Raw genomic sequence first — 25,781 nt, forward strand, 5'->3', positions numbered from 1 at the left:
ATGTTGCAGCAATTAATGACAGCAGAAATAGCTTGAGTGCGTACGCCAAAAGTAGAAAAAGCAAAGAAAGAAACACATCATTGGAATCGGAACCATCAGGAATCAAGTTAAGGCCCCGTTCAGAACATTCAAAATCTCCTATAAGTTAGTTTCACGTAAGTCGAGACAAAACTCTTCTTATATGTTTGCTTCGTATTCCGTAAATCATTATTGAAAAGCAACTTATAAGCTATTTATAAGTTATTCCAAACAGACTCTAGTACGGGTGCCCTGAGTGACATCTAAAATTACCAAACAAGCATGATGCATTTAAACACTTATAAGCATATTTTACACAGATAAAAATAAAACTCTTCACATATTTATTTTATATTTTATAAATTATAATTGAAAAACTGTGTATAAGTCATTTAAAATAAGTTTCATAAAAATTTTATCTTAATAAATACTAAAAGTTCTTTAGAAAATAATTGTATTTTAAATAATAAATCATTTTTACCAGCAATGAAAAATCTTTGACTTACATAAGCCATAAAGGAACACGGCGAGGAGATAGTAGGCAAGAGGTGTTTACATTTCACTGAAGAAACGACATCGTTTACTCAAAGTGCGGTTGATATATAGACATGTTCGAAGGCGGAGCAGCCTCCGAGAAGAGGCCGATGGACTTGTTCGGAGAGATGGATGAGCAAGGATCGGCGATGGCCATGGACGTCGACGACGTTGATTCGCTTGATATTTTCGGCGAGGGGGTCATCGTAACAGATAACAAGCTCGCCGACGCTGACTTTTTCAACAGCTTCGAGGACGATTTCGATGATACTGATATCAACTGACGTATCCCACCTTTTTCCATCTTTTTAACTACTCAGTATGGTGCTTTTGGTTTGTTGGGTTGACTATATTGGAGCCGCACTATTTTTCTCTTCGCGGTGGAGAAGGGAAATGTTGAACCTTTTCTTGAATTTCTATATTTTGTATGATGTGGATTAATATGAATGTATTTTTATGCTAGTCACATACTTTGGTTTGTGTATCTTTCTCTTTTGTGATCGACTACACATGCCTTTTCCCCTTTAAATTCTGATTGATTATGGTCTTCATGAACGAAACCTTGTTATTTGGATTCGGTACAGCAGCCCGTGCAAAAATAAATTTAAATCTAACTAAGAATGCGACTATTTTTCTTATCCTACATCATCCTACTAGGGTTCGTTGAATATATCCTGCTCTAAGGCGAAGGTCGTATAACCGAGACAATATTGTGGCTGGAACTTTAAGATAGACTGGTATTGAGGGAGGCTTGGGAGGTTTTTAAATTTATGTCGGTACTTCGCAACTTTTCTGGTTGGCACTCTGAACTCTTTGAATGGTGTTGTGGTTGTCAATTTTCTTCCGACCAGTATTGCTTCTCTTGCCGTGAGGAGGTGTTTTGTTGCACATTACTGATATTCGCTTCTTTCTTGGGGGAGGAAGGTGAGTGTTGTGAATTAATTAATTAGGCATATAAAGCACACGCAAGATAGTTAGTGAAAAATTAAACCTTTGTCTATTTCAATATTTCATCAATCTTTTATTGGATTTTTGCCAGAAATTGTGTTGTTTATAATCCGGAGATATTCTGAACTTTACCCGTGTTGCATAGGAGGAAGAGTTGGGAACTGAGAGGAAAGAAAACATGGAAGGATTGAAATTTTTTAATGTGTGGATGACAGAACACAAGGGAGAGGAAAGAAAAAGAGAAGGGAATATAAAAAATGTTACAGTGAACAAAAATGATCAATTCGTATAAGAATTAAATTGAAATCTTTTCAATTCAAAGCTATGTGGCAGAAACTCTCTCACATGGATTATTGGCATGAAAGCCAACTAGAAAGCCAGTAGAAGGCTAACTGTACCTCCACGGTTTTTAATACATTCTTATATAATATGTACGTGTGCATGTATGAAGGTAGGAAAGAATGTTTGTACACTTCCATCTTTCATTGCATTATGTATACGTAATGGTAATCACTTCTGGACATTTGGACTATCTGACATATTCAGGGATTTGGTCTGTGTGTTCCGTTCATTCTGATGTTCTTCTCAGTAGCTTGGCTTCTCCGCTAGTTCTAAGCTCTGCAACGCAAGTAAGAGAGCGATTAGAATTATACACGTTTTCAAATAACTGGGATGTAAAGTTTGATGCCAAAATGAGTCATCAATCATGCCACAATAAAAACGACAGCTTATCAAGGGAGTCAAACATATAATATATCCTAAATTGAATTGAGTGGTAACTAGATTCAGTCAATGAAAAGCAGATGTCCAAAAAGAAAAAAACACATTATTAGCATCCAATGGAAAGCGTGTGGTGCCTTCTTCATGACTTATTTTTTTTGGGGTAAAAGGAACACAAAATGCATAGACAGAGATCAAACGGTAACACACCAGTAGACTTGGTTAATGCTCTCTGGAATACTGAAATATGGCTTCAGCCCAACCTATTCCTCCTACTGTCTTAACAAGTATACACCGAACTGTGCAACCGGCCTCGAAACAGAAAAACCTTATTGGCTCCGAAATAGTTGTTCATTTGGCTGCGGACTTGATGCAGTTTGGTAATTTGATTTCACACTCTGAATAAAGTTAAAGAGAAGTGTCAGCAAAATCGATACATGACATGATTTTTCCTCTATACAATGGACACAGATAATGAATGACAATAGGAACCAAAAAAAATCCACAAGATTATTAATTTTAACAGACGGTACCTCTAGTAACGTAATGTAATAGAAATCCTCCATATGCTGCATAAGACCGCTCCCATCTCTGATTGAACGGAATATGTTTATTTCAGTTTGTAATAACCTATCAATAAGCTCCTTCTCACCCTTCATCTGCATCCATCAAATTCGTGATTGGTGAGTGTAAACCAAAGGCAAACTCTAAAGTAAAATCATAAAAGAGGGATGAAATATTCGAGATGAATGACAAGATATTATCTTCTGTTTTTTTTTCCGAAAGACATATGTACAAAAGCCTTCCGCGTCTTAACCAATTGGTTTAAGTACGACTGTTGTCCACAAAAATCCAGGTGTATTGCTGATCGAAAATAGAAGTGCAACCTTCATTAACTTTTTCTAATGTGAGAATCAAAATGGAATTAAAGCCGGATTATTATAAAAATTTGCATGGAATTCAAATACAAAGGAAAAGCAAGCTAACAAACGCATACAAATTCAGTCACTAGAACATCCGGTGTGGCTTCCCCAACTATATCTCCTCGATATCCATCGCCAAGAATCTCCAGATTTTCCTGGGTAGCATGCATTTGATCCATCAGCAGATATGAAGCATCAGAAATTCTCAACGTGCTTTATAACTCCACAAGTCCCCTAGTAAGTTTGAAGTGAACAACTAAGCATCTAGGCATGTATTGTCATGTCCTTCTTAGGAATGTAAAATCGCATTACATAGAATTAAGGCCATGCTATGTTATGCAGAGAGCGAGAGAGCAAAAGATTCACCCAACTTTGAGATCAATCCAGAGTTTTATAGTACTCTTTCAACATGATAAAACGAACTAAGCCTGATTTAAGTATCATGCTGAGATCTCATCGAAGTTGCAAAGGTGTAGAAAAACAAATAAGGTGCTGAACAACAATGCTTCTGTTCAAGATCCCTGCGGTTTTATGTAACCCACAAGCATCTATTTTCAAGAGAATGCTGGCACTAAATGAGATATTAATTCCGAATAAAGGCACACGATTTAAACTAAATAATTCTCAACAAATGAAATACTGAATAACAACCATTTCTGCTAGTGGTCAAATCTAAAAAATCAACGGCATATCATAGCAACATAACAATATACTTACAGCCACTGCATTACAGTAATCACTAACCATGGCACTTCTAAAATCTCCTGCAGCAAGATATACAGGTTGAGCCACATGGCAATAACCCATCAACCGTGGTACTGTAGGTATTATATCTCTGTGGTTTACAACTCTCCAGCTATCTTTAACTTTCTGCAAATGTGGTGGTCAGGCTTTTACGGCTTTTGGAAATTCAAACAAAACAACAAAGACATGGCTGATTCTTCCCAAGTGAAAAGCTTAGGGCATACAGAAATTTCATTTTCAGTGAACTCTTGGTGAAGGAAAAACAGATTAGGGGAGCATGGCTTGAACTGTCAATTATTCTCACAAGATGATAACTTATGTCTTTGCATGTCATTGAAACCATTAAACAGAAGTCAGTCAAGTATTTCACACTCTGTTCGTGGCACTCAAGGTGCTCATTTCTCAAGAAGACAAAGCCAATGAGACAGGAGTGGAGCATCCTGTGGCTGTCCTCCAATCACAACCAAAAACAGTTTCAACACAAGGTTATGAATATGCTCAAAATATGCAGTATTAGATTTTCCCCAGCTATTAACATCTACAGCTGCCACAGCCCAGTGAAGGAAATTCAGCTCAGCACTCTATTCATAGCAATGAAAACATTGGTTTATGAACATCGATCCAGTAACTATAATCTTTTCTTACCTCATTGTAAACCTCTGCAAATCTTCTGTTGCCAACCCTGGGAGAGCCGAAGTTATACATTGTCACATAAATTGCTCCCTTCCTGGAAAGCAGTACACATAAAAGAGTAAGTACATACTCGCTATCAAAAATTTTAGATGGTCAGGCATATATAAAGTGAAATTTTTTTCGCTTTCATGTTGAAGCCTATATAGATTATGTTAAAGCCACTTGTATCGTGGAGCAGGCTACTATAGCTTGACATAAATTGATTATTCAATACACCAGGTCAGCAACAAGCTGCAGAAACTGATACAGTACAAGAATTAAACACAATGTGTTCTACAAGTACAACAATGAGAGTAGAACCAGTCATCTAAGAAACCAAATACAGCTCCGGCCATTAGCATCTATAAATGCCAGCGGATTTACAGGGAAAGAATAGGGTTGAAATTAAATATAAACGAAACTATACAGTGACAGACGAGAGATAGTCAGCTTACTTCACTAGTTGATTAGATGAAAGTTCAAGAGCAAGCAGGGTTGCCAATGCGCCACCTAAACTATGACCAGTCACATAAACATGCCACTTGTGCGGTGGCTCAGAATGATCATCTCTGGCACAACAACATATATTTTTGTCAATACTCAAATGGCATTTTAAGAGGTAATATATAATTTATAAATATGTTCAATGAAGAGAAATACTTTATCATGGTCAAAAGCTGTTCCTTGTTAAAACATGCAGGGGCAAAAAAAAAAAAAAAAAAAAGCAGACGACAAAGGTAATTGGTTGTTTTACTAAATAATGAACTGTGTGCTCAAGGTAGCAATTAACATCAATAATGCCAATTGGATTTGGTTAGGAGGAAATTGCGGCAATTTAGATGTTCAGAACACAGAGAACCTCATTAGCAAACTACATATAATTTCCATTTTTCGAGATCAAAGACATATATATGTGCAAGTAATTGTGGAAAATAAAATGATACCACAAGCAAGATGCACAAGGGGAAAAAAAAACTTCCTATAAACATTTATACACATATATTTCAAAAGGATTGCTTGGTGGAATAAAATATGCGCAGAAGTATTACTTACATATAACCAATTGCAAGCCGAATTAGAGAGATGATCCTGGTCCTAACTGAATCATATGCAGTCAAAAAACCACTATGAACCTGCATCGGTTACAGCACCATTACTAATTGTGGAACGTGCTGCACTTTGGTTTTCTAGGCATCTAAAAAATATGTTTGACCTATATAAACCTGATATTGATTAACATACTTGAACCTCTTGCTTGAAATCGCCACCTATCCTTTCAGGATTTAACCTATGGAAGTGATAAAAAAAGTTAGGAATGCTTTGAAATCTTCAGGTGAAATGAAAATGCCAAACAATACGAATGCCTATTCAAAATTATGCATGCAAGATTGAAGTGCCCCTAAAACGGTAGTCAGAGTAAAAGTGCACTCTGAGTGCTAGGGGTTCCAGGATGACATAATTAAAATTAAACTTAAACTATTCAAGTACAATAATAAATGGCACCATATTCATAATGATCTGCTTCTATTCTAATGTTCATTGTTTAAGTGGCGATTCCATTTTCTATCTGAAAAATAAATTAACCATCTAATTGAAAAGGTGAAAAATTAAAGTTTTGTGTAAAATGAATATTTTAATCACTGATCGTTCCCAACTTTATTGTCTCTCTACTGTTCTTTTCCAAAAAAATTTCAAGGAATTGACAAATCGAAGCAATTGCCACATCAGATTGCTAAGGACACAACTTGGTGTTGTTCGCCGCAATTCAAGTTTTGCCTAGGAATTCTAAGATAACCAAAACTGCATTCCTATAACCAAAAATAAAATTATTTCCTCTTACCAATGGCCTTATTCTTAAGTCAACGATGCCATAAGAGAGCTGTTAAAAGAAAGGAAATAACTTTATTTTTGGCTTTATGTTAAACGAACGTTTTAATTGCCTATCATTAAAATAGGTTTTATTTTAGTCATCATTTTCTTTTGCTGGAAAAGTCATTCATCTCATTAACGCTGTTCTATCATAAGAGAGCTTCCTAAGAAATCCAGGAAAGGAGACGACCTCCAATCTGAATCAGAGTTTTCTGTCTTCTACATCTCTTCTCTTGTACTATAATAGATAAGGGGTTGAGGCTAAGATAAAAACTCCTTGAGCTTCCCTAGTTCCCTAAAATTCAGTTCCTCAACTTCCTCTACTCTCTGTCAGCACTCAGCAACAGGATTCTTCACCCCCCCCCCCCCCAACAAAAAAAACACACACACACAGCACCCTTCCTTTTTTATTACAAAAGTAGGATATATCATACAAGGTGCATACATCACTATATAATAAGAAATCATTCGTATTAATCAAGATGAGAACTGAGTGTTACCCGGTAGGAGCAAGCATTAGATCAGTTCTCAAGTCCTTCCATTTTGCCTACCGAGCATCAAAACTTAAGTACCTTAGGGACAACCCTGACACTAACTCTGCTTAAAAGGAAGAACAAAAAAACAAGAAGAAGAACATGTTATATGACCTACCTGTTCAGTTCCCCTGAAAGAAACCACTAACCTTTTCCTTGCAGAATCACGCCAAATAGCAACCTGAAAGTTCCACAGTTACATTTATAAAGGCTTACACCGAGCAGAACAAAATAATAATTGGCAGTATACTGGGAGGAACGGTTGCAAAACACTACGAACAGAGTAACATAGGAAAGGGGGCTTATCTGCAAGGAGATACGAACATACCTGTGTGTCTGTGGTTGTATTATCTAAGAAACATATTTTCTCAAACTCAGACTTAATAAAACTTGGATGGCCCAATGAAGTGGCGAGCATTGCCCAAGCCTCCATAGCACTTTCAGCAGTTGAAAAAAGTTTTTTCATTTCCTCAGTTTTCTTCTCATCCAATGAAGACCCATTCTGTGAGCTAAGAAGTTTTTGCGAAGTGGCATTTTGTATTTCTGCATCTTTTACTTGGGCAGAACCATCTTTGCTTTCCCTCTCTTCTGTAGAATGTCCTTCCTTGTTCATCTTGGAAACTGTTGCAGCCAGAAGCATTAATCCTCCCAAAACTGACTCAGTCTGTCTTACCAAATTCTGTGTTGCTTTTTTGACCTCCGGTATTGAAGATTGAATTGCAGCAATAGCGGGTTGGCTGCTTGTTTTACCAGATGTATCATCTTTGCCTTCTGATGTCGCAAGCCCAGATTCGATATAAAATGATTCTGCCATGCTTCGTGACTGAGAGCCCATTTTGCTCAAAAAGTCAAATCCATCCCATTTTAGTTTCTCAGGAACTGAGAGGCCTAGCTTTTGAACAATGTTATGATTGACAACATCAGCAAGGTTCCTCCAGAAAAGTTGATCCGACTGCTCTTCCTTGCCAACTTCTTTTGACAGTCCAGAATCATGTCCATTCTCAGTATCACAGTTGTGTGTGCGCTCCTCCAAACATCTCTGTTCATCAGAAGTTTCACTACTGAAGGCTTCTGAACCTCCAGCCTCTTCTGCAGGCATATCATTCGATGTCCCAGAGCCTTCTGCATCATATTTCTCGAAATCAGACACCTGACCCTCCTGAGGATATAAATTATTGAATGACTTTAATTGCCCAAATGCATATTCCACAAATTGGCGGGCTTGCACTGTCTCGGAACCAGTAATCTTTCTTAGTGCAGAATCTATGGCATTAATCTTTAGAAGCTCTGAAACAAAAGGAATCTTCCACCACCTTTTCTCATCATCAATTTGATCAAAGGTTTTATATTTAACCTAAAATTTAAGGGAAAAAACTCAGAAATTAACAACTCTAGCTTATTAAAATGACACTATGTAACATACTTAAACCAGATCAAGCATACAAGTTCTGCAATTTTGAAGAATTAACAATAAGACTTGACAGAAGACCAGGTATTGATGGCTGACCATAGTTGACTTCACTCATACCGCAGTAAAACAGGGTTAAGCAGAAAACTGAACATCTGGCTGAGCTAGGGCCTTATAAAATGGCAACTGGACTATTCAACTCATTACAAGTTATGGATGCTAACTCAAAAGAAGGAAAGATATCCAATGATTTCTATCGAAAATAAGATATCATATTTAATCAGTTCCAAGACTCATAATTCTCCTGTGCTCTTACACATGAAAAACCAGAACTTACATGTTTCAAAGTTTACCATCTCCCAAGATCTAGGACTCCAATCACATTAAAAAGTTTAAAATTGTAAGAAAGAAGGAAGTCAGGGAAAAACATGGAGAGAAACTTAAAAGAGCTGCAAAGAGTAAGCTATCTAAAAAAGCTTCAGCTGATTGAAGTAACCTCCGAACCCAAAAGATAGTTATTTTCCAGCATTTCTGAACACAGAAGCCACCAATAAAACCTTATTTAAAACTAGTATAACAATAAAACTAGCTCTTGACTAATTTTTTAGCAGCAAAGATTTTCAACATAAAGTAGAGCCAAACCCACTCAGAAGAATTTCAGAACTAAAAAATTAATTAAAAAAACATTTATGTTGAATGGTTAAAATCAAGAAATATAGGGAATGGGAACACACGACTTCTCTTTCCTCTCCTATATATTTATACTACACTGAATAAATTTGAATATCAAAGATAAATATCCATGAGGATGACAACTCCCACATAATACAGATAATGATAAAGGATAATCACGATGCTCCTATAATAAACTCCCAGCCTGTCACTTTCTTAATTCATTGTTGCAACTCATAGGCAGCTTACCTCCAGCTGAACCTTTCCACCCCCACCCATTCCTTCCAACTCCACCGTTATTTCATGTGAGTCTCCTAAAACAAATGCATGATTGTTATTCGAGCAAACACTTGTCAAGCAATAATTGCTTTAAAGGAAAAAGAAATCGATATACACATTAATTCTGTTGACAGTTATAAGAACCTTGATATCATAACAAAATTCAAATATTTCCACAATAATGTGAACTGCAAACTTAACAAATTGAGAATTCTACTGACATGAAAAATATTCAAGTTTCCATCAACTATATGGTACAAGTGATTTTCTGGAACACACCATCACAAAGCCATTCCAGGTCTACTCCTGCATTCCCCATGCGTTTGTGGGGAGCCACAAGGTTTGCATCCCAAGCTGCAATCTATAATCACAACATCTAAGAAAACCAATATAAAGTTTCAAACAAAATTTATACCCAAACTTCAAATTTTATTTGACATTGTATACACACTTCCTGCATTGATCTCAATCATGAAAACTTCAAAATTTTATATGTAAAAGTAGCAAGCAATGACTGACTACCGCATCATTTTATGTAAAAGGATATGCAGATGCATTCCATGCAAAGTTTCTGCGTCAATTAGAGAGAAGGATTCCTCTGTAGATTATCTCAGATATGCAGAAGGCTATGTGTGTTTGTGTGTGTGTGTGTGAGAGAGAGAGAGAGAGGGAGAGTGTGTTCATATTGACCTGAAGGGGTTTAGTTGGAGGCTGCTTTACATGAAAAGAAAATTCTTCATTCCATGTTGGTTCTTTTGTCCTGCCATATTTAATTTAACATGAACCTCATGTACTAACAGAATTCTAGAAACTATACTCCTTACAAGAATTTGAAAAGGCAATGTATAAATTCACAGCTCCATTTAATACATCAAAATTTAGTCATGCATTATCTTGAGTAATCCTCATTTCTCAGTTGCTGCTCAATATGCCAATTAAAGAAGTAAAAGCTTGAGATAGTTTAAACTCTTAAAGAAATGCTTGATAGGACAAGGCAACTTGTTTTTTCCTCAACAAAAGCCATATGAGGAAAAATTACCCATATTCTCCAGTAACTATAGCTGCAAACCATGAAAAGTTTTTAAGTCTCTTCAACCAGCAAATAACATCCTGAGATAAAAGGGAATAAAGCTCACCCCCATTTAATCTTGCTTTTAGCAGTCTGAGAATCCAATTGTATGACCACGTATGGATCACTTGTTCCCTGAAGTTAGGCCAATGGAGGACACGTAGTCCAAGAACAGAAATGAAGGGAAAAATTAATCATATTAATTAAGTACTAAGTGTCAAATATGAAGCAAAGTAACAAGAAGTGACTAACTCATCAGAGAACTATTCATCAATGTTACATAAGATAACCAACCCATGGATCCATGGCAGGGAAATCGAATCCTTTCTTCAACTTTATGAACAATTGGCCATCATAAATTTCAGAAACAAATTGCCTGCATATAACAAGAAAATAACTTGTCAAGCACGCCCATTCGTACTTCCAACCAATTGAATCCCTTTGTCTGACTAAGTAAAAGTAACTGTTAAAAATTAAGATCAAGCATCACATATTAGAATGCTCTTTAATAAGAAAGCTATTTGAAACTCTATAATAAGAAAAAGCCTAAGAACGTCTAAAGAAATCGACACATACTCGGAAAGGTATACGGTCTTACAATCTGCAGCATCAATTTCACGCCTTCCCACGTTTTCCTGCATGATGTTAAAAACTTAAAAATGAAAAAGGCACAAAAACGAGCAAGAAAACATTCCAATATATACATATCTATATTAAGTCTAGCACAGCATTCTGATGTAAGATACCAAATAGCGTTCCACTCCTACTTTGGCTGTAGTGATATTATTTAACGCTGAAGAAGCAGGAGCAAAAGCAAAAGGAAGTTGACTTTCCACGTTCCATTTGTCTTAACATCAACAATAATATACTATCTGTTCCTTGGCAGATGAAAAGTAGATAAACCAAAACTGAAGGAGAAGCCGGCATATTTCTGACTTGATCGGGATCAGAAGTTAATGGCGGTAAAAGTAACATGCTCTATTATATAAAAATTTCAAATTTTGCGGTTACATTTCTCCTCACACTTTCTTACAACTCTACTTCCCCGACGTATCTTCAGTTTTACAATTAAGGAATAACCACTTCATGGGGCCGAGGGACTATAACGAGTCCAGGTATTTGGAGTTACGAAAGTGAGGCAAACAAATAAAAATTTAAGGAAAGTTCAAATATTCAGGGAAGCTGGTAGGCTAATGACATACAGGGGGGGTAGTGTAAGCCTCGAAAGCAAATCCCGCCAAAATAACAGCGAGATTGATATCAAAAGGAGGCCGTTCATCGTCGTTCTGAATCGGAAGTCTTTCAATTTCGGAGCCGACCTTAGAGGAACAGCAAACTCTGTAAGCTTCATTTCTGGCTTTCGCACATCCGCTGAAAGAGAACACCCGAGCATTACGGGGAAAGCACGCAGGGAAAAGGCGCAAAAACTGGGGGGTCCGAGAGTGGGGAAGAAGCTTGCGTGAGAGAGGAAAGAATGAGTAACGAAATTGAAGAGATTGTAGAGAAGCCATGGAGCGAGCCACAACCAGTGGAAGAACAAAGCCAAGACCAGATCGAAGTGGGTCTCAAAGGGGCAGTGGCAAAGTTACGTAATTTGAAGGAAAAGCGGGTGACATTGTAAGAAGATGGAAGTGGACTAATTGTGCATGGCCACGGAACTGGAAGTGGAAAGCCAACGGCCATTCTGGAACAGGCGATGGTTTGTGTCGTTATACGGTTACAGTTATGGGCCTCGCCGCCAAATATTATCGCGACGAAAAAAAAAAATCAATAGTATAAATACTTGAATTTCTTTTATTCCTTTTCTATTTAAATTTTGAATTTCTCACTTGCATATTATCAATTATTACCTCCAATCCTTAATATAAAAGCTAATTTTCTAATTTGAATATATTAAAGAAATTAGTTAAGTTAATTACTTGTAATAAATCAGTGTTATCTTTCTTAAAATATCTTTACTAATCATGTGTATTAGCTATAATTACCATTTAATAGAATATTCAACATTTACACTACTTCAAGGACTTGTTTGGAAAAAAATAAATAAATATGAAAAACAAAATAAATCAAAATCTTATATTTAAGACTAAATTAAATGTGAAACTAAATTTTATATTAAAAACCAGAGATATTACATACTTCATTGGCATAAATACTTCACTTCTAAATGATTAAGATCATATGATCTATCTGGACCAAAAAAAAAAAGATCATATGACCTATAGTAGTCAAACTTGTGTGATTTTCCATGTTTTAAATATTATCAATCTTTAATTTGAGTTAAATTAATCTAACAAACATTTTTCAATGGTTTGATTCAGCGCTTATTAGACTGACAAAACAATTATTTGGCCCAGCAAGAATGGTCTTCACTTCAGTCCAACGTACATTATACTATTCTCATTTTATATTATTGACATTTGACAAAAGCAAAAACAGATTAGAAATGGATTCAATCAGGGTTCAAAATTCAACTCTTGCCACGAATGATCTTGAAACTGTCCACCGGAATCATCCTTCCACTGGTCATTTTTGGGCCACTTCCAAACTCGTATGCACGTTTCCAAGCCCCTCTTCTGATCGTGTTATCGAATTGCGATGTGATTGAACTCTTGCGTTCTTACGTACAAGAATAAACTTGCAAATAATTAACCCTTTGGTATTATTTATAGGATAGAGAGAGAAGATATTTTTTAGTAAATAGGGTACTGAAAGAAATTTTTTGGATAAATATATAATTTTACCCCTTATTTATTATTATGTTGACTTTGTTTATAAGAGGTACTACCTTCGGTTCTAATTATAAAAACTAGTTGACTAATTTGAGGAGATTAAGAAAAGAAGTTACGTTAGTTATTTGTAAGAAATATATATTGTCTTTCCTAAAATATCCTTACTAATCAAGTGTATTGGCTAAAACTATCATTGTTATAAGGATTATTTGAAGGAAAAAAATACATAAATATGAGAGACAAAGTAAATTGGGATCTTATATTTATGATCAAAATAAAAGTCAAATAAGATCTTATATTAAGGACCTGAGGTAGTATAATGTATATTAAACAGGGATAAAATTAAAAAGTCATTAAATTTTAAATAAAAGTTAATGAAATTTAAGGGTTTTTTTTATCCGTGTGAAACATGCTTGAATGTCTTGTAAATAGGAGCATAGGAGTATATAAATCAGCATCTACCCTTGTACCCTTGTGCATAAAGCGAAGATTTATGTACATCGCAATGTTACAGCTAGGATTGCGTGGATCAGTAGGAAAGTAGTGTCAAGGCATGGCGAGTATTTCTACATTTGAAACGGGCTTTTACCATATGGTTAACCTTTGGAAGTTGCCTAGTAAACCTGAGGTGAAGGGCTCAATACTGAAAAATCAACGGTTAACTGTTTACTACTCCCTCCTTCCTTCTAAAAAGATTGAGAAAGATATTCTCCCCATGCTTAGCCCTTAAGTCAGGATTCTGTTCCAACACACGCTGTTTTATGCACACCAGAAGAAAGACATTTTCCCCATGATTAGCTATTAAATGAAGCAAAACGCGTAAAGATATTGCTGGCCCAAAAAAAAAAAACACGTAAAGACATCACTCATCAGGTATACGAAACGCAAGAAATTCATCCTAATTATAGCAATTATTGAACTTGCAGTTCGAACTAATTGAATCCAAAGGCATCCCAAAAAGCGTGCAAGACAATACTATGATAGCTTGAAGAAGCAAAAGGCTCAAATTTCTTAAATGGGAAGGCAAAAGGCTCAAATTGCTTAAATGGGAATGCGGCACGAGATCACATACATTTCTAAACGGAGATCGGGATCTCAACCTTCCCCCCCCCCCTCACAAATGCTTTGATATGTTTTTCAATCAGCGTTTCAGACTGGTCGTTAACCAAAAAGCTTGGAATCGCAAAGAAGAATTCGCGTAGCAGACAAATGACAGAATGTGCATTATATTACAACACCAAGCTCCAAAAGATACAAGTTCTTATTTTGGCGCATAGAAACAGTTTGCCGCTAATTTAAATACTCTGGTTAAAAACCAAGAAACAGAGAAAGAGAGATACTACACATTAAATACAAATTTATACATTTCCATAGGCCAGAGAGTCTAGGATGCTTCTTCCCTTAAAAAACTTCATAACCTAGCTGTGACCTATAGAGACCCTATAAGACAAAATACAACTGCAGAAAAAAGTTCAATTCAGCGATCCTTATTGCATAAGTGCAACAGCAGCCTCTTGCACCAAAGGCTGGGTCACATGAACAAAATGCTCTGCTTCTCTCTCGACCTGTTCCCAACACTTGCGAGCACCCTTCCCTTCCTTCATCTTCTTCACAAAAGCCACAAACTTTCTCCAATGTTCCGGCTGAAACAGTTGAGGGTTCATCCTCAAATAAGTGAAAGCACACATTGTTGAGTCGTTTTGGCCATCATCCACGTTCAACTGTGAGGCCCTTATGATCTGCTCATGCGCATATTCATCATATCTTGGGAGTGCATTTTCACCTGCCAGAGGAACCTGTGCTTTCCGAGTGGCCATAGCCACTTGCCTCACTAGCTTCTCTGGTGCACACAGAGCATCCTGAGGCTGCTCATGGTCTCGCATCTCAATGCAAGTGAAATTGAAGATGGCTCCATGGCGAGCCAGCATTTGAGCTATTGGGAGGTAGCCATCGTGGAACCTGGTGTTGTAGTAGCCTGCTGTGAGCTCTGGAGCATGAGATCTAGTGCCGTAGTGCCAGTGGATACCCGCGATTTTTACCGAAATTTTGACATCAGAGTCTTCAAAGACCGACTTGGCCGAGGTAAGGATTCTCTCACCATGGTTCAAGAGCATGTTGGAGTACCAGGTGAGGAAGAACTCACCATACGGACTGTTCCAGCCTCCACCTTCCTTGCGGAAAAATGGTGTGTCTTCTGGCCAGTTGTTGTAGTGACCAGCATCAGTAGGGCCTGTGCTTCCCCATTCCGGTTTACCAGAAGCTTCCGCAGCTGCTTTTAAGCTACTCAGCATATACTGCACCATAATGAAAGCAAAAAGTTATTGAATAACCCATAGTAGCTATCAAAGTCAAAAACACTTACAGCTCACAACCCCAAAAAATTGATTTCACATGTTTGCATGCACTCACGGAGAAAGAGAGAAAGCGTACTTATTTTACAGTGTTAACACTTTCATAGCTCTCTCAGTAATACTCAATCTACTTCTAAATTCTAACCACATTCCAAGTATTACTAAGTAACTATCAGCCATCTAGATGAACTAAAAACAGTTTAAATTAAATAAGAAAATGTGAATCACCTTGTCATAACATTGGAAAGCACCAATTCCGGGGAATTTCCATGTCCCATTTTGCTCTGGATATGAAGGGTAACGCAGCTCCCCTGCTGGTCCCATTCCTACTTGGATTTCCTGAATGAAGTCAAAATGTGATTCAGATTTCTAGAGCATAAAACAGCACATGTTAGAACAGAATCTTGAGGAGTCTCAAGTAGTATTTACCACAATAGTGTCACCAAAAAGGTGTTTAAACTGGTCTTTGAAAGCACCCATGAAGTCAGCATAACACTGAACAGGTGTCCGGCCCTTGAGAACGGGAAGGGTATCACACCCAAGAGATACATATTCGTAGTTTCTCCTTCCCCATTGATCCGTGTAGGCAAGATCTGGATCTTTATCCATCTCTTCCAAAACCCATTTGGGCAGGGGAATTCTGCGCGCAACACAAACAATCGTTTAGCACCATGCAGATTGGTCTTAGATTTTTTTTTTTAATTATTTTTTTTGGCCAAAAGATTGGTCTTAGGTATCATAAATAACTACTTAATACTTTTATATTATGTTAAAAGGGTTTGAATCCCTGCCTTTTCAGCTCCCCAAAAAAAAAAAAAAATCCCTGCCTCACACCCCACCCACTTTTAGTGCCTAAACTAATGTGCCAATTTATTATTTTCACTACAAAACTTTATTTAAAATGTTTTTTCCTTCAAACTACAGCAAACAAGTCTTGAAAAATCCTAGACCAAGGGAAAAGGTTAATATAATTTTAGAAGCAACTCAGGAGCACAACCAGACAACTTCATGTGGGCTCCATTCAAATCTTCACAAAACCACACGCTTTCCGTGTTTCTTTCTTGGGCTATCTATCCCTTCTTCCGTGCTACTTGCTTAAGCCACAAGTTGATCGCTCTCCCTTTTATATCATTTTTAATATAAAATAAAATTAAAAAAATCATAAAATATAACATCAAATCAAATTCCTAATTTTCACTTTAGAAAAGAATTCCTAAATAAATAAATAAATATAAGACCATTTTGTAGTAACTACGAAATGAGTCTAGGAAAGTATAACTTTACAAAATAATAAATTAAAAATAAGCTAATCAAGACTAAAATAAATTTTGAATTAATTAAATGAATTTTGAATTGATGAATAATTAATTGTTTAATTATGAACGTTCTAACCCCTAGTTGCCCCGCCGAGTCCGAGTCCGTGTCCGTTACGTCTCTACCATAGCTCGTGAAATTCATCACTCCCAAAAGAATAATGCAGATTTTCCCACTAACAAATCATCAACTTGAAATAATCTCAAAATGCTGAAATACTAGTAATTATACAGTATTGTACTAAATTTATACTGTGTGTAAAAAAATTTGAAAAAGAGAGAGACTAGACAAGCGAGATACGTACGTGCAAGAGTCGCCGACGTTTCCGCCACACTGGTGAAACGACATTACCGCCTGCACCTTGAGGCCGTGCTTCTTTGCCATGTCCAGGAGCTCCGTGTAACCTCCCCAATTGTACACTCCCGGCGAATCTCTCTCCACCAATCCCCACCACACGTCCATCATAATTCCCTCCACCCCCGCGCTCTTCAGAGCCTGCATACTCGCGTTCATCGCCTTTCGCCGATGCACCGTGTTCCCCATCGTCACGCTATCCAGCGGCATCATCACGTATAGCGGCACTCCCTCCACCTTCTCTGAAGTTCCTCCCTCCTTGTACCTCCTCATCGGCACAGGCACCGCCTCCACCTCCGCCATCGGCGCAACTTGTGCCGCGAATGCTTGACACGCGACTGAAAGATCCGCCCGAATTCCCCCCAGCACCGGCGACCTGCAAGGACTCAGTGGCGGCGAGAGCCCATCCACGCCGTCTGACTTACTCACCTTACACCGGAGATTCGTCGCCGGCGTCTTCCACACCGCCGCCGCGTTCAGGGTTGCAGTTGACTCTCCGGATGAAACTCCGATATCAGATTGTATTGTTCCTACCGGAGTCCCCGCAAGGGTACCAATTTGATGTGTGATATTCAATGCCATTCTTTGTACAGAACTTGTCCCAGAAAATCAAGCGAAAAAAGCGCGAGAAAGAAGAAAAAGTTTGAAAGTTCTTTCAATCTCTTTCCTGTTTGGTAGTTTGAGATTCAAAGAATTTGGGATTTGAACTGTGGTGGAGAAAAACAAGGAACAGAGGATCTTGAGAATTTATAGACCGCGCTTGAGTTGTGGATAAGATTAAAATAATGTTTCTCCCTCTAAGCCGATATTTTTCTGCCACGTGTCCAGTGGAGTGCGTGGCGCACAAAAGACGGTGGAGAAGGCAACGGCTACGATGTCTCGATCACGTGACAATAGACGGTGAGATGAGGATTGCGGGTGAAGTTTCCCGGAAACGCGCGTAGTGATAGGTGTAAGAACCAATGAATCAGCGACCCGTGGGGGAAAGTGACACCTCACGAGAAGTGCCCGCCTTTCGGCGCAACACATGAACAGCTCGACGTCAATGCTTGTCTTTAATTAAATACTTTTCAAAAAATAATACTATTCTTATTCTTAACGTAAAACTTAATTATTAAGTTAATTTTAGTTTTAAATATAAAACTTATTTTTTATATTTATTAATTTTTTTAAATTATTCTATGAATACTTTATTAACCATAACTAAATAGAAGAAAGAGAAAATATATTTAAAAAGATTATTATAATATTTTAGAAAAAATATATCATATTTTTTATAATTAACTAACTTATTTAATTTTATTAATCTAATCCAATTAATTAAATAAATTTTATATTAAAAGCTGAAGGAGTACAAGGTAATTAGTTTTATCTAATGAGTTTATTGATCTCTATGAAAAATTATTTTTGTGACAAGGAACATGAGAGAGAGTAGAAGGGAAGGCAGAGGGACCATGGGGGCACTTGTTCGCGCCTTTTTCCTTAGGGGTAGAAGTAAAATTTGAAGAAGGTGAGGCGGGAAAGGGCGACACGTGGCGGGAAATGGGTGAAGGTCGAAGGAGGATGAAGCACAGCTACACCGAACGGGAACAGTAGGAAGGGGGAGTGATTGGAGGACACGTGGGGGCCAGATATTTGGGGGTGCCGGAGACGTGGCATATTTGGAGTAAGGCGATATGCTAGAGGGCTAGATGGTATAGGATCTGGAAGATTCTGCGAATCAAAGTGAAAATTGGTTTTATTTCATAATTTTCTTTTATTGACTGGATTGGATTGGATGGGACGGAGGGGGCGGATCTGTTAAGGTTTAAGGTGAAATGGTTGATGGAGGAGAGGGCCAGGTGTAACCAATGAGATCTGAGGCCCAGATAGATTCCTGATCAAGAGATGTTGCTTAGTGTATTATTACTTTCAATAATGCTAATCTTATCAAGTCAAAGCGTGTAATGTAAGCCCCTTCTCAATCAACCTCCCTTCAATTTTAATAAATTCCTTATTCTTCTTTTCTTTTTTCAAATATAATTTAAGCGTGTACAGACACATAAACTAATTACCAGCAGGCCTGAACTCGAATCTTCATCTAAACAGAGCAAGTGATGTTAATACCAGCACAACAAATCATTTGACGTTCATTTAATTCCTAATGTAAACGAGGCACAGTATGGGTTTGGAGATGATTAGAATTACTCTATCCCTTGTTCACCTTCTTGACCTGCCCTTCATTGTTTCACATCTATATTATTGTTTAAATTAATTTAGCTTGAGAAGGTGCAAAAGGGAGCAGATAACAATCATAGGGTTGAAAGCAAAAATCATATGGGAAGGGAAGTGTTATGAGTCCCACATTGGGTAATCTCACAAGTGTTGTGGGGTTTATAAGTTCAAGGGGCTCTCCCTCCCAATAGGCTAGTCTTTTGGGATTGGGCTCTCCCTTTGGGCTTATGCTCATCACATTGGTGCTTTCATTGAGAGTTGACCAACCGGAAAGGGCTACCTGCGGAGGGTTCTGACCGGTAAGAAGACCGAGTGAAGTGCCGTAGAGTGGAGCCGCCGGGGACGTCGGCTCTCGAGAGGGGTGCTCTGTTATGAGTCCCACATTGGGTAATCTCACAAGTGTTGTGGGGTTTATAAGTTCAAGGGGCTCTCCCTCCCAATAGGCTAGTCTTTTGGGATTGGGCTCTCCCTTTGGGCTTATGCTCATCACATTGATGCTTTCATTGAGAGTTGGCTAACCGGAAAGGGCTACCTGCGGAGGGTTCTGACCGGTAAGAAGGCCGAGTGAAGTGCCGTAGAGTGGAGTCGCCGGGGACGTCGGCTCTCGAGAGGGGTGCTCTGTTATGAGTCCCACATTGGGGAATCTCACAAGTGTTGTGGGGTTTATAAGTTCAAGGGGCTCTCCCTCCCAATAGGCTAGTCTTTTGGGATTGGGCTCTCCCCTTGGGCTTATGCTCATCACATTGGTGCTTTCATTGAGAGTCGGCCAACCGGAAAGGGCTACCTGCGGAGGGTTCTGACCGGTAAGAAGACCGAGTGAAGTGCCGTAGAGTGGAGCCGCCGGGAACGTCGGCTCTCGAGAGGGGTGCTCTGTTATGAGTCCCACATTGGGGAATCTCACAAGTGTTGTGGGGTTTATAAGTTCAAAGGGCTCTCCCTCCTAATAGGCTAGTCTTTTGGGATTGGGCTCTCCCCTTGAGCTTATGCTCATCACATAACCGGAAAGGGCTACCTGCGGAGGGTTCTGACCGGTAAGAAGACCGAGTGAAGTGCCGTAGAGTGGAGCCGCCGGGGACGTCGGCTCTCGAGAGGGGTGCTCTGTTATGAGTCCCACATTGGGTAATCTCACAAGTGTTGTGGGGTTTATAAGTTCAAGGGGCTCTCCCTCCCAATAGGCTAGTCTTTTGGGATTGGGCTCTCCCTTTGGGCTTATGCTCATCACAGGAAGCAACCTAGAACTTTGTGGGGGTGCTTGGGTTATCGTACACGCATGCTATTAGTAAGAGAGGGAATAACGGCCAAGTCTTGAACGAAATAATTATTGATTATTAGATCCCGATGATTTTTTTTTTTGGGGGGATGAGCTGTGAATATGAAACAACCATAAATTTAAGAGTTTGTGAATAGAATATTTAAGTTTTAACCAATGAGGTGTTAATTGAGATAATAAACGGTTTTATCCTCATAAGAAAAAAGATATAAATTCAAATACCAAAAAACATACTTATTAAAAAAGTTTTAACCTTAACACTTTTGGTCTCACAAAAACTATGATCAAACCTGAAGCGGCTTGAGGATATCCTGAGTTATATAAACAAAAATATTTAAGTTCAAAATGTAACTCTTGGTTTATAATTTTCTGAAATTTTTAATCGACGCGTACGACTCTTTTTTTCTTTTAATAACCTTAGACGTAATTAGTTCGATATTTTAGGACTTAAATGACATTCTCCCTAGATGACTATCTTGACTACTTTCGGCATTTAATGCTTGTGTGTTTAAAATGGGTTATAAGCAACGTATAAAAGATAAATAGGAAAGAGAAATTTTATTTCAATTTATATAAAATGTGTTTATAAGTATTTTTGAACTGATTAGGTCATTTGGATGAGGAGTTGGAAGCGCAATAGATGCATAATCAAGGATATTATTCAATTGTATGATTTCGTTTCAGCCTTACGGATTAGGTTGTGTGAGTGGGTCTAAACAATTACGAGTGATTTAATAAAATCTTTCATCATCTTCAACTGTGTGTGTCGGTCCCTTGCAAGCAGCATTGACTGGGCGCGTCGTGGTGATATGATCAGCCGAAATTGCTGAATCTAATTCAAAACCACACATTTTTACTTCGTCGTCATCTTTGATTTGTGTTTCATGTTAAATGATGACGTTTCAAATATTTTGATTGAAATCTCTTAAACAAATATTTATAAGTATTAGGCATAAATGAATACAAAACTCTTCTTACATATTTATACCGTATTTCGTAAATTATTATTGAAAATTTATTCATAAGTCATTTTAAATGAACTATAAGAAAAAAAAAAAAAGTGATTATTTTAAAGGTGACTTTGTGTTTTTAGGGGACAAAAGGTCGTTATTTTACTTCATCATCATCTTTGAATTTTTTTTCAACTCTCTTCTTCTTTTTGTCCCATTTTACAGCTTTGTAGTGTTTAAATTGAATTTCAATAGTTAAAATTCATTTACTGATTATATTTTATATTTCAATGCCGCCTTTATAAGCACTAAATCTTAGCTTTCCAAATTTAATCATACTACTTTAAATTAAACTAATAAAAGCAAAGAGGACTGGACTCTTATCTAAAATTAATCCAATATTTTTTATTTTTTATTTTTTATTTGCTTACCCACGTATTTCATTGAGCTCCATGGAGTTTTCATATTTTTAGTTATGAATCTGCATTATGTGAATGTTAAATACTCTCATTTTAACTAATAAATTTGAGAGCTTTTTTAATAACTAATTTGTAAATTTGTATTTTTTTTCCTCCATAATCTAACGAGAATTTTCACTCGTGATGCTTGAAAACATTAACCCCTGTTTGGTTGAATGGACAAAGAGAAGAAGAAAAAATATTTAAAAGAAAAGTTGCCTTCACAATGGGCCTGACCCAAATATGAACATCAAAAGCCCGACCCAACATCACAATTTTATTTTTCCAGCCGGAAACATCATCAATTTCATAATTTTGAGATAATTCTACGAGGTCACAACTTGCAAGTTTTAAATGACTATTTTAAAAATAATAAAAATCAACTAATTTAAACACTTCTCAAATAAATAAGTATAATTCGTTCCAATTTTAATTGAAAATCACATACGTTTGATGGGTTTTAAGTCTTATCCTTAAAAAATGTAAAATCATTACACGGCTTGGCTCTTTGGTCTTTGCTTGTCTTCTAAGAAGAATGCATGAAATAATTGCACGCAATTAGAGCTAATTCACAAAATTGGAAAATGGTGTGGAAAAACAAAGAGCTTGGTTGTTGTGATTTGGTTGGCTGAATCTTCATAAAAACTGACACATCACACCAGCACGAGAAATATTACAAAAACCAACTGATTTTTTGTTTTTGTTTTTCCTCAAAAAATTATACTGAACATAACTGAACCTTTTTAATTAAGATGCATTCAACAACCAAAATATTTTTTAGGTGTATCTAATATCTTAAAGTATTTTGTGACTCATTCAGCATTTTAAAATATTTTTTTAAAGTGCGTTCAGCATCCTGAAATATTTTTGTGTGCATTCAGCACCCTATAGTATTTTTTTTTATGTGCGTCTAACATCAAAAATAGTTTTTTGGTACATTCAGCACCAAAGGAAAAAAAAATTTAAAATGCTGAATATACTTGAAAAATACTTTATGATGCTGAATATATCGTAAAATATTTGAGAATATTGGATGCATTTGAGAAAATATTTCAGGTGGTGGTGTAGTTTAACCCTTTTAACTATATATAACTAATGTCCATGCTATATCTTACATTATACCGTGTACTTTTGAGCCGTATATTAACTTTGCGTTTAAGAATTATTTTTCTTGGTGGGTATTTGACCAAGAAAATATTAGTCAGGCAATGGCAATTATTTTACGGCGGAATTTTAGACACGCGTTAGCAACTCTGCATACTCAAAATAATTCATTAATATTTAAAAGAACACGTTTGAATAAAATTAATTAATCAATATTTTAGTGATTATGGTCTGATAGACTGATAATGAAATTTGTCAAAAACAAGGGGATGGTATTATGAGATAGTAGTAATATGTACAAGGGACGTGTCTCAATTCCCAATGGGAAGATTTTGTGGCCAAGACAATGAATAGATATTTTGAAATCTGTGTGATAAGGTGAGAATTAAGGTGAAGAAATTAATATGTGAAATTTATGCCCGTGATGTGTGAAACCAATATTTGGTTGAAGATGGGCCGCAACTAAGTTTCTAAACAAATTTCACATACTTTAAAATAATAAAATCTCAAGATTTTTCACCAACTTTCCTAACATACCATCTGTTTCAAACTAATTGCGATATCGAGGTTTTTCGCGCATGCCACAAACTGGGACTCAAGTTTTCTTAAATCGAAAGTTATAGACTTATATATAGTAGTAGTTTAAAGTTAATGTTTATTTACTTTTATTTTTTACCCCATTTTTAACATATCCTTTAAACTTAGAAGAGTGCTTATAACGGTAATTACAGATCGTCTACTAATAAGATAAGATACTCACATTGACAGGAGATTCAAACTCATCACCTTAGGTGTTATAAATCGATTCCTTACTAATTAGATAAACTCTTATTGATATCTTTTACCAGATATTGTTAACTCTGTAATCCATGTCATTTTCTTAAGATACTTGCAGAGTGAATCACACCAAATGCAAAAAGAGAAGCATAACAACCTTTTTGTCGGAATGAAATTTCGTTCGGCTTTGCTTAGGAAACGGAGTAAAAAAGATAAAGAAGTGGACAAATTAAATCACCTTCTTTCAAATTTAACAGTGCTTATGAACAAAATTGTTCACCTGCCTCATTGGATTTCCCCTGTTGGCTCAAGAAGGAACCTTTTCTTCAGTAAAACCATCTTCTTACTCTTATTTTCTGAGAGAACTGAAAAATAAAAGCTAGTGGCTCTAAGATACAATCTAACCCAGTACTATGAAGAGACTGCAATTATTCAGTCCTGCATATTAAGAGACTGCAATATTTCATCTTCCACATTTGGTTTTAAAGAGCCTCTCTTTCACTGGAATAGAAATCATACTGCTTCCATTCATGATCTTTAAGCTTTGCCTCAACATGTCAAACTCTGTCTCTGTTCTGTTCTTCTTGCGCTCCATTGAAGCTAAATGAGCTTTCAAGGCTTGGATAGTTTCATCCCTTTCTTGCAATTCCCTCTTCAGATTTTCCATCTGGATCTCATCTTCCTCTGCTTTCCGCAACAAGCCATCCCCTGTCAACAAGTTGGCAAATCAATAAACTCATCAACGTTCATCACTTGTTTTGCAGAAAGTTTAGGAATCTTCTTCAACCAAACCAAGGCAGACCTGTCAACTCTAGCTCATAGAATTATTTTTATAGAGAAACATAACAGAATCAAAATACAGAGCATATAACAAAGGATTTGGAACCTAGAAGATAGAATTCAGCTTCAGGGAAAACTGAAAGATCACAGTACCAGAAAAAACAGAATCTACAAAATTTGACTGCATCATATGATATGCTTATATGGTTTTGGTGCAGAGGGTAATCTGAGAGAGAAACGTGGGAGGGGACGAGAGAGACCACCATAAGTTCTCTGAATGAGGTCATCAAGCTCAGTCTTGATTGCAAGATAGAGTTGCTTCCACTTCTCCACAGCCTCATCTCTCCAAACTCTCTCTTCCTTCATTTTCTGAACCAGAAGCTTAGTCCCTATCAATTCCAACTCTTTATGATTACTGTCGCTGATATCATTGTCTTTTCCAAGCTCTTTGATTTCTCTAATCTGATCTTCCTTCTCTTGCAGAACCTTCCTGAGGTTCCTCACTTCCTCTCTCAGCCTCTTCCTCTCTTGCTTCCAATCTGCCTCTTTAAAACTGAACAACATCATGTCCCTCTCATAGCTCATACTCTCTTTCTCCCTCTCGTACACCATCTGCTTCATCTCCTCCTGAAGAATCTTCACTCTCTCTTTCAAACACCTAAATTCTCTATCACAAAAATACCTCCTTTTCTTGCTAACCTTTCCTCCCATCCCTCCAACTCTCCCCTGTTTTTCCGGGTTGCTTTCACAGTAATGGAGAGGTTCTATTCTTAGAGTGAGCTAGAGAGGAAAGATAATAGGTTTGTGGGTGGCATATTTTCTCGGCAGAGCCTCCTCTCTTTAATAAAGTAATGATGTAATGGAGAGCTTTGTTCTTATAGTGAGCTAGAGAAGAAAAATTAATTAAAGGGTTGCGGGTGCCGTATTTTCTTAGCAGAGCCTCCTCTCTCATTAATAAGAGTAATGATACTCAAAGAAATTAAGTTAATTATCAAAAGATGCTTGGATCTAACACACGCACGCACGCACGCACATATTTCAGTGAACTTGACTTTAATTCAAGAATGGAAGTACCGGCAAAAGAGGCT

At 37.1% G+C, this 25,781-nt stretch overlaps 4 protein-coding genes across 6 annotated transcripts; 1 reads left to right on the top strand and 3 right to left on the bottom strand.

Moving 5' to 3' along the window:
- Window positions 1-595: 595 nt before the first annotated feature.
- LOC114730542 (small acidic protein 1-like) lies at window positions 596-1,087 on the top strand. Its single transcript, XM_028917625.1, has one exon. It carries the CDS (start codon window positions 627-629, stop codon window positions 834-836), a length of 210 nt encoding a protein of 69 aa, XP_028773458.1. The 5' UTR covers window positions 596-626; the 3' UTR covers window positions 837-1,087.
- Window positions 1,088-1,760: 673 nt separating this feature from the next.
- On the bottom strand, window positions 1,761-11,970 carry LOC114730535 (uncharacterized). 2 transcript variants are annotated; one of them, XM_028917618.1, is made up of 19 exons: window positions 11,592-11,967; window positions 10,966-11,024; window positions 10,684-10,765; window positions 10,457-10,524; window positions 10,011-10,080; window positions 9,600-9,681; window positions 9,291-9,355; window positions 7,290-8,315; window positions 7,080-7,142; window positions 6,929-6,975; window positions 5,802-5,847; window positions 5,613-5,692; window positions 5,015-5,128; window positions 4,533-4,614; window positions 3,888-4,013; window positions 3,218-3,298; window positions 2,754-2,879; window positions 2,431-2,618; window positions 1,761-2,118 (listed from the first exon to the last, which is right to left on the bottom strand). In XM_028917618.1, exons 1-18 carry the CDS (start codon window positions 11,898-11,900, stop codon window positions 2,550-2,552), a joined length of 2,595 nt encoding a protein of 864 aa, XP_028773451.1. In that variant the 5' UTR covers window positions 11,901-11,967; the 3' UTR covers window positions 1,761-2,118; window positions 2,431-2,549. The 2 variants fall into 2 exon arrangements, with proteins under 2 accessions (XP_028773451.1, XP_028773452.1); XM_028917619.1 differs by lacking the exon at window positions 3,888-4,013 and having other exon boundaries at window positions 11,592-11,970.
- A 2,354-nt stretch (window positions 11,971-14,324) lies between these two features.
- Window positions 14,325-17,843, bottom strand: LOC114730549 (beta-amylase 1, chloroplastic-like). Its single transcript, XM_028917633.1, has 4 exons — window positions 17,091-17,843; window positions 15,902-16,112; window positions 15,701-15,811; window positions 14,325-15,415 (listed from the first exon to the last, which is right to left on the bottom strand). The coding sequence occupies exons 1-4, from the start codon at window positions 17,720-17,722 to the stop codon at window positions 14,609-14,611; spliced, it is 1,761 nt and encodes a 586-aa protein (XP_028773466.1). The 5' UTR covers window positions 17,723-17,843; the 3' UTR covers window positions 14,325-14,608.
- Window positions 17,844-24,126: 6,283 nt separating this feature from the next.
- LOC114730569 (uncharacterized protein PF11_0207) lies at window positions 24,127-25,525 on the bottom strand. 2 transcript variants are annotated; one of them, XM_028917663.1, is made up of 2 exons: window positions 24,957-25,525; window positions 24,127-24,621 (listed from the first exon to the last, which is right to left on the bottom strand). In XM_028917663.1, the coding sequence occupies exons 1-2, from the start codon at window positions 25,402-25,404 to the stop codon at window positions 24,377-24,379; spliced, it is 693 nt and encodes a 230-aa protein (XP_028773496.1). In that variant the 5' UTR covers window positions 25,405-25,525; the 3' UTR covers window positions 24,127-24,376. The 2 variants fall into 2 exon arrangements, with proteins under 2 accessions (XP_028773496.1, XP_028773495.1); XM_028917662.1 differs by having other exon boundaries at window positions 24,954-25,525.
- Between the last annotated feature and the right edge of the window lie 256 nt (window positions 25,526-25,781).

This window comes from Neltuma alba, unplaced genomic scaffold (genome assembly GCF_004799145.2).
Source record: "Neltuma alba isolate B1F8T4 unplaced genomic scaffold, ASM479914v2 tig00012743_pilon, whole genome shotgun sequence".
Taxonomy (NCBI): Eukaryota; Viridiplantae; Streptophyta; class Magnoliopsida; order Fabales; family Fabaceae; genus Neltuma; species Neltuma alba.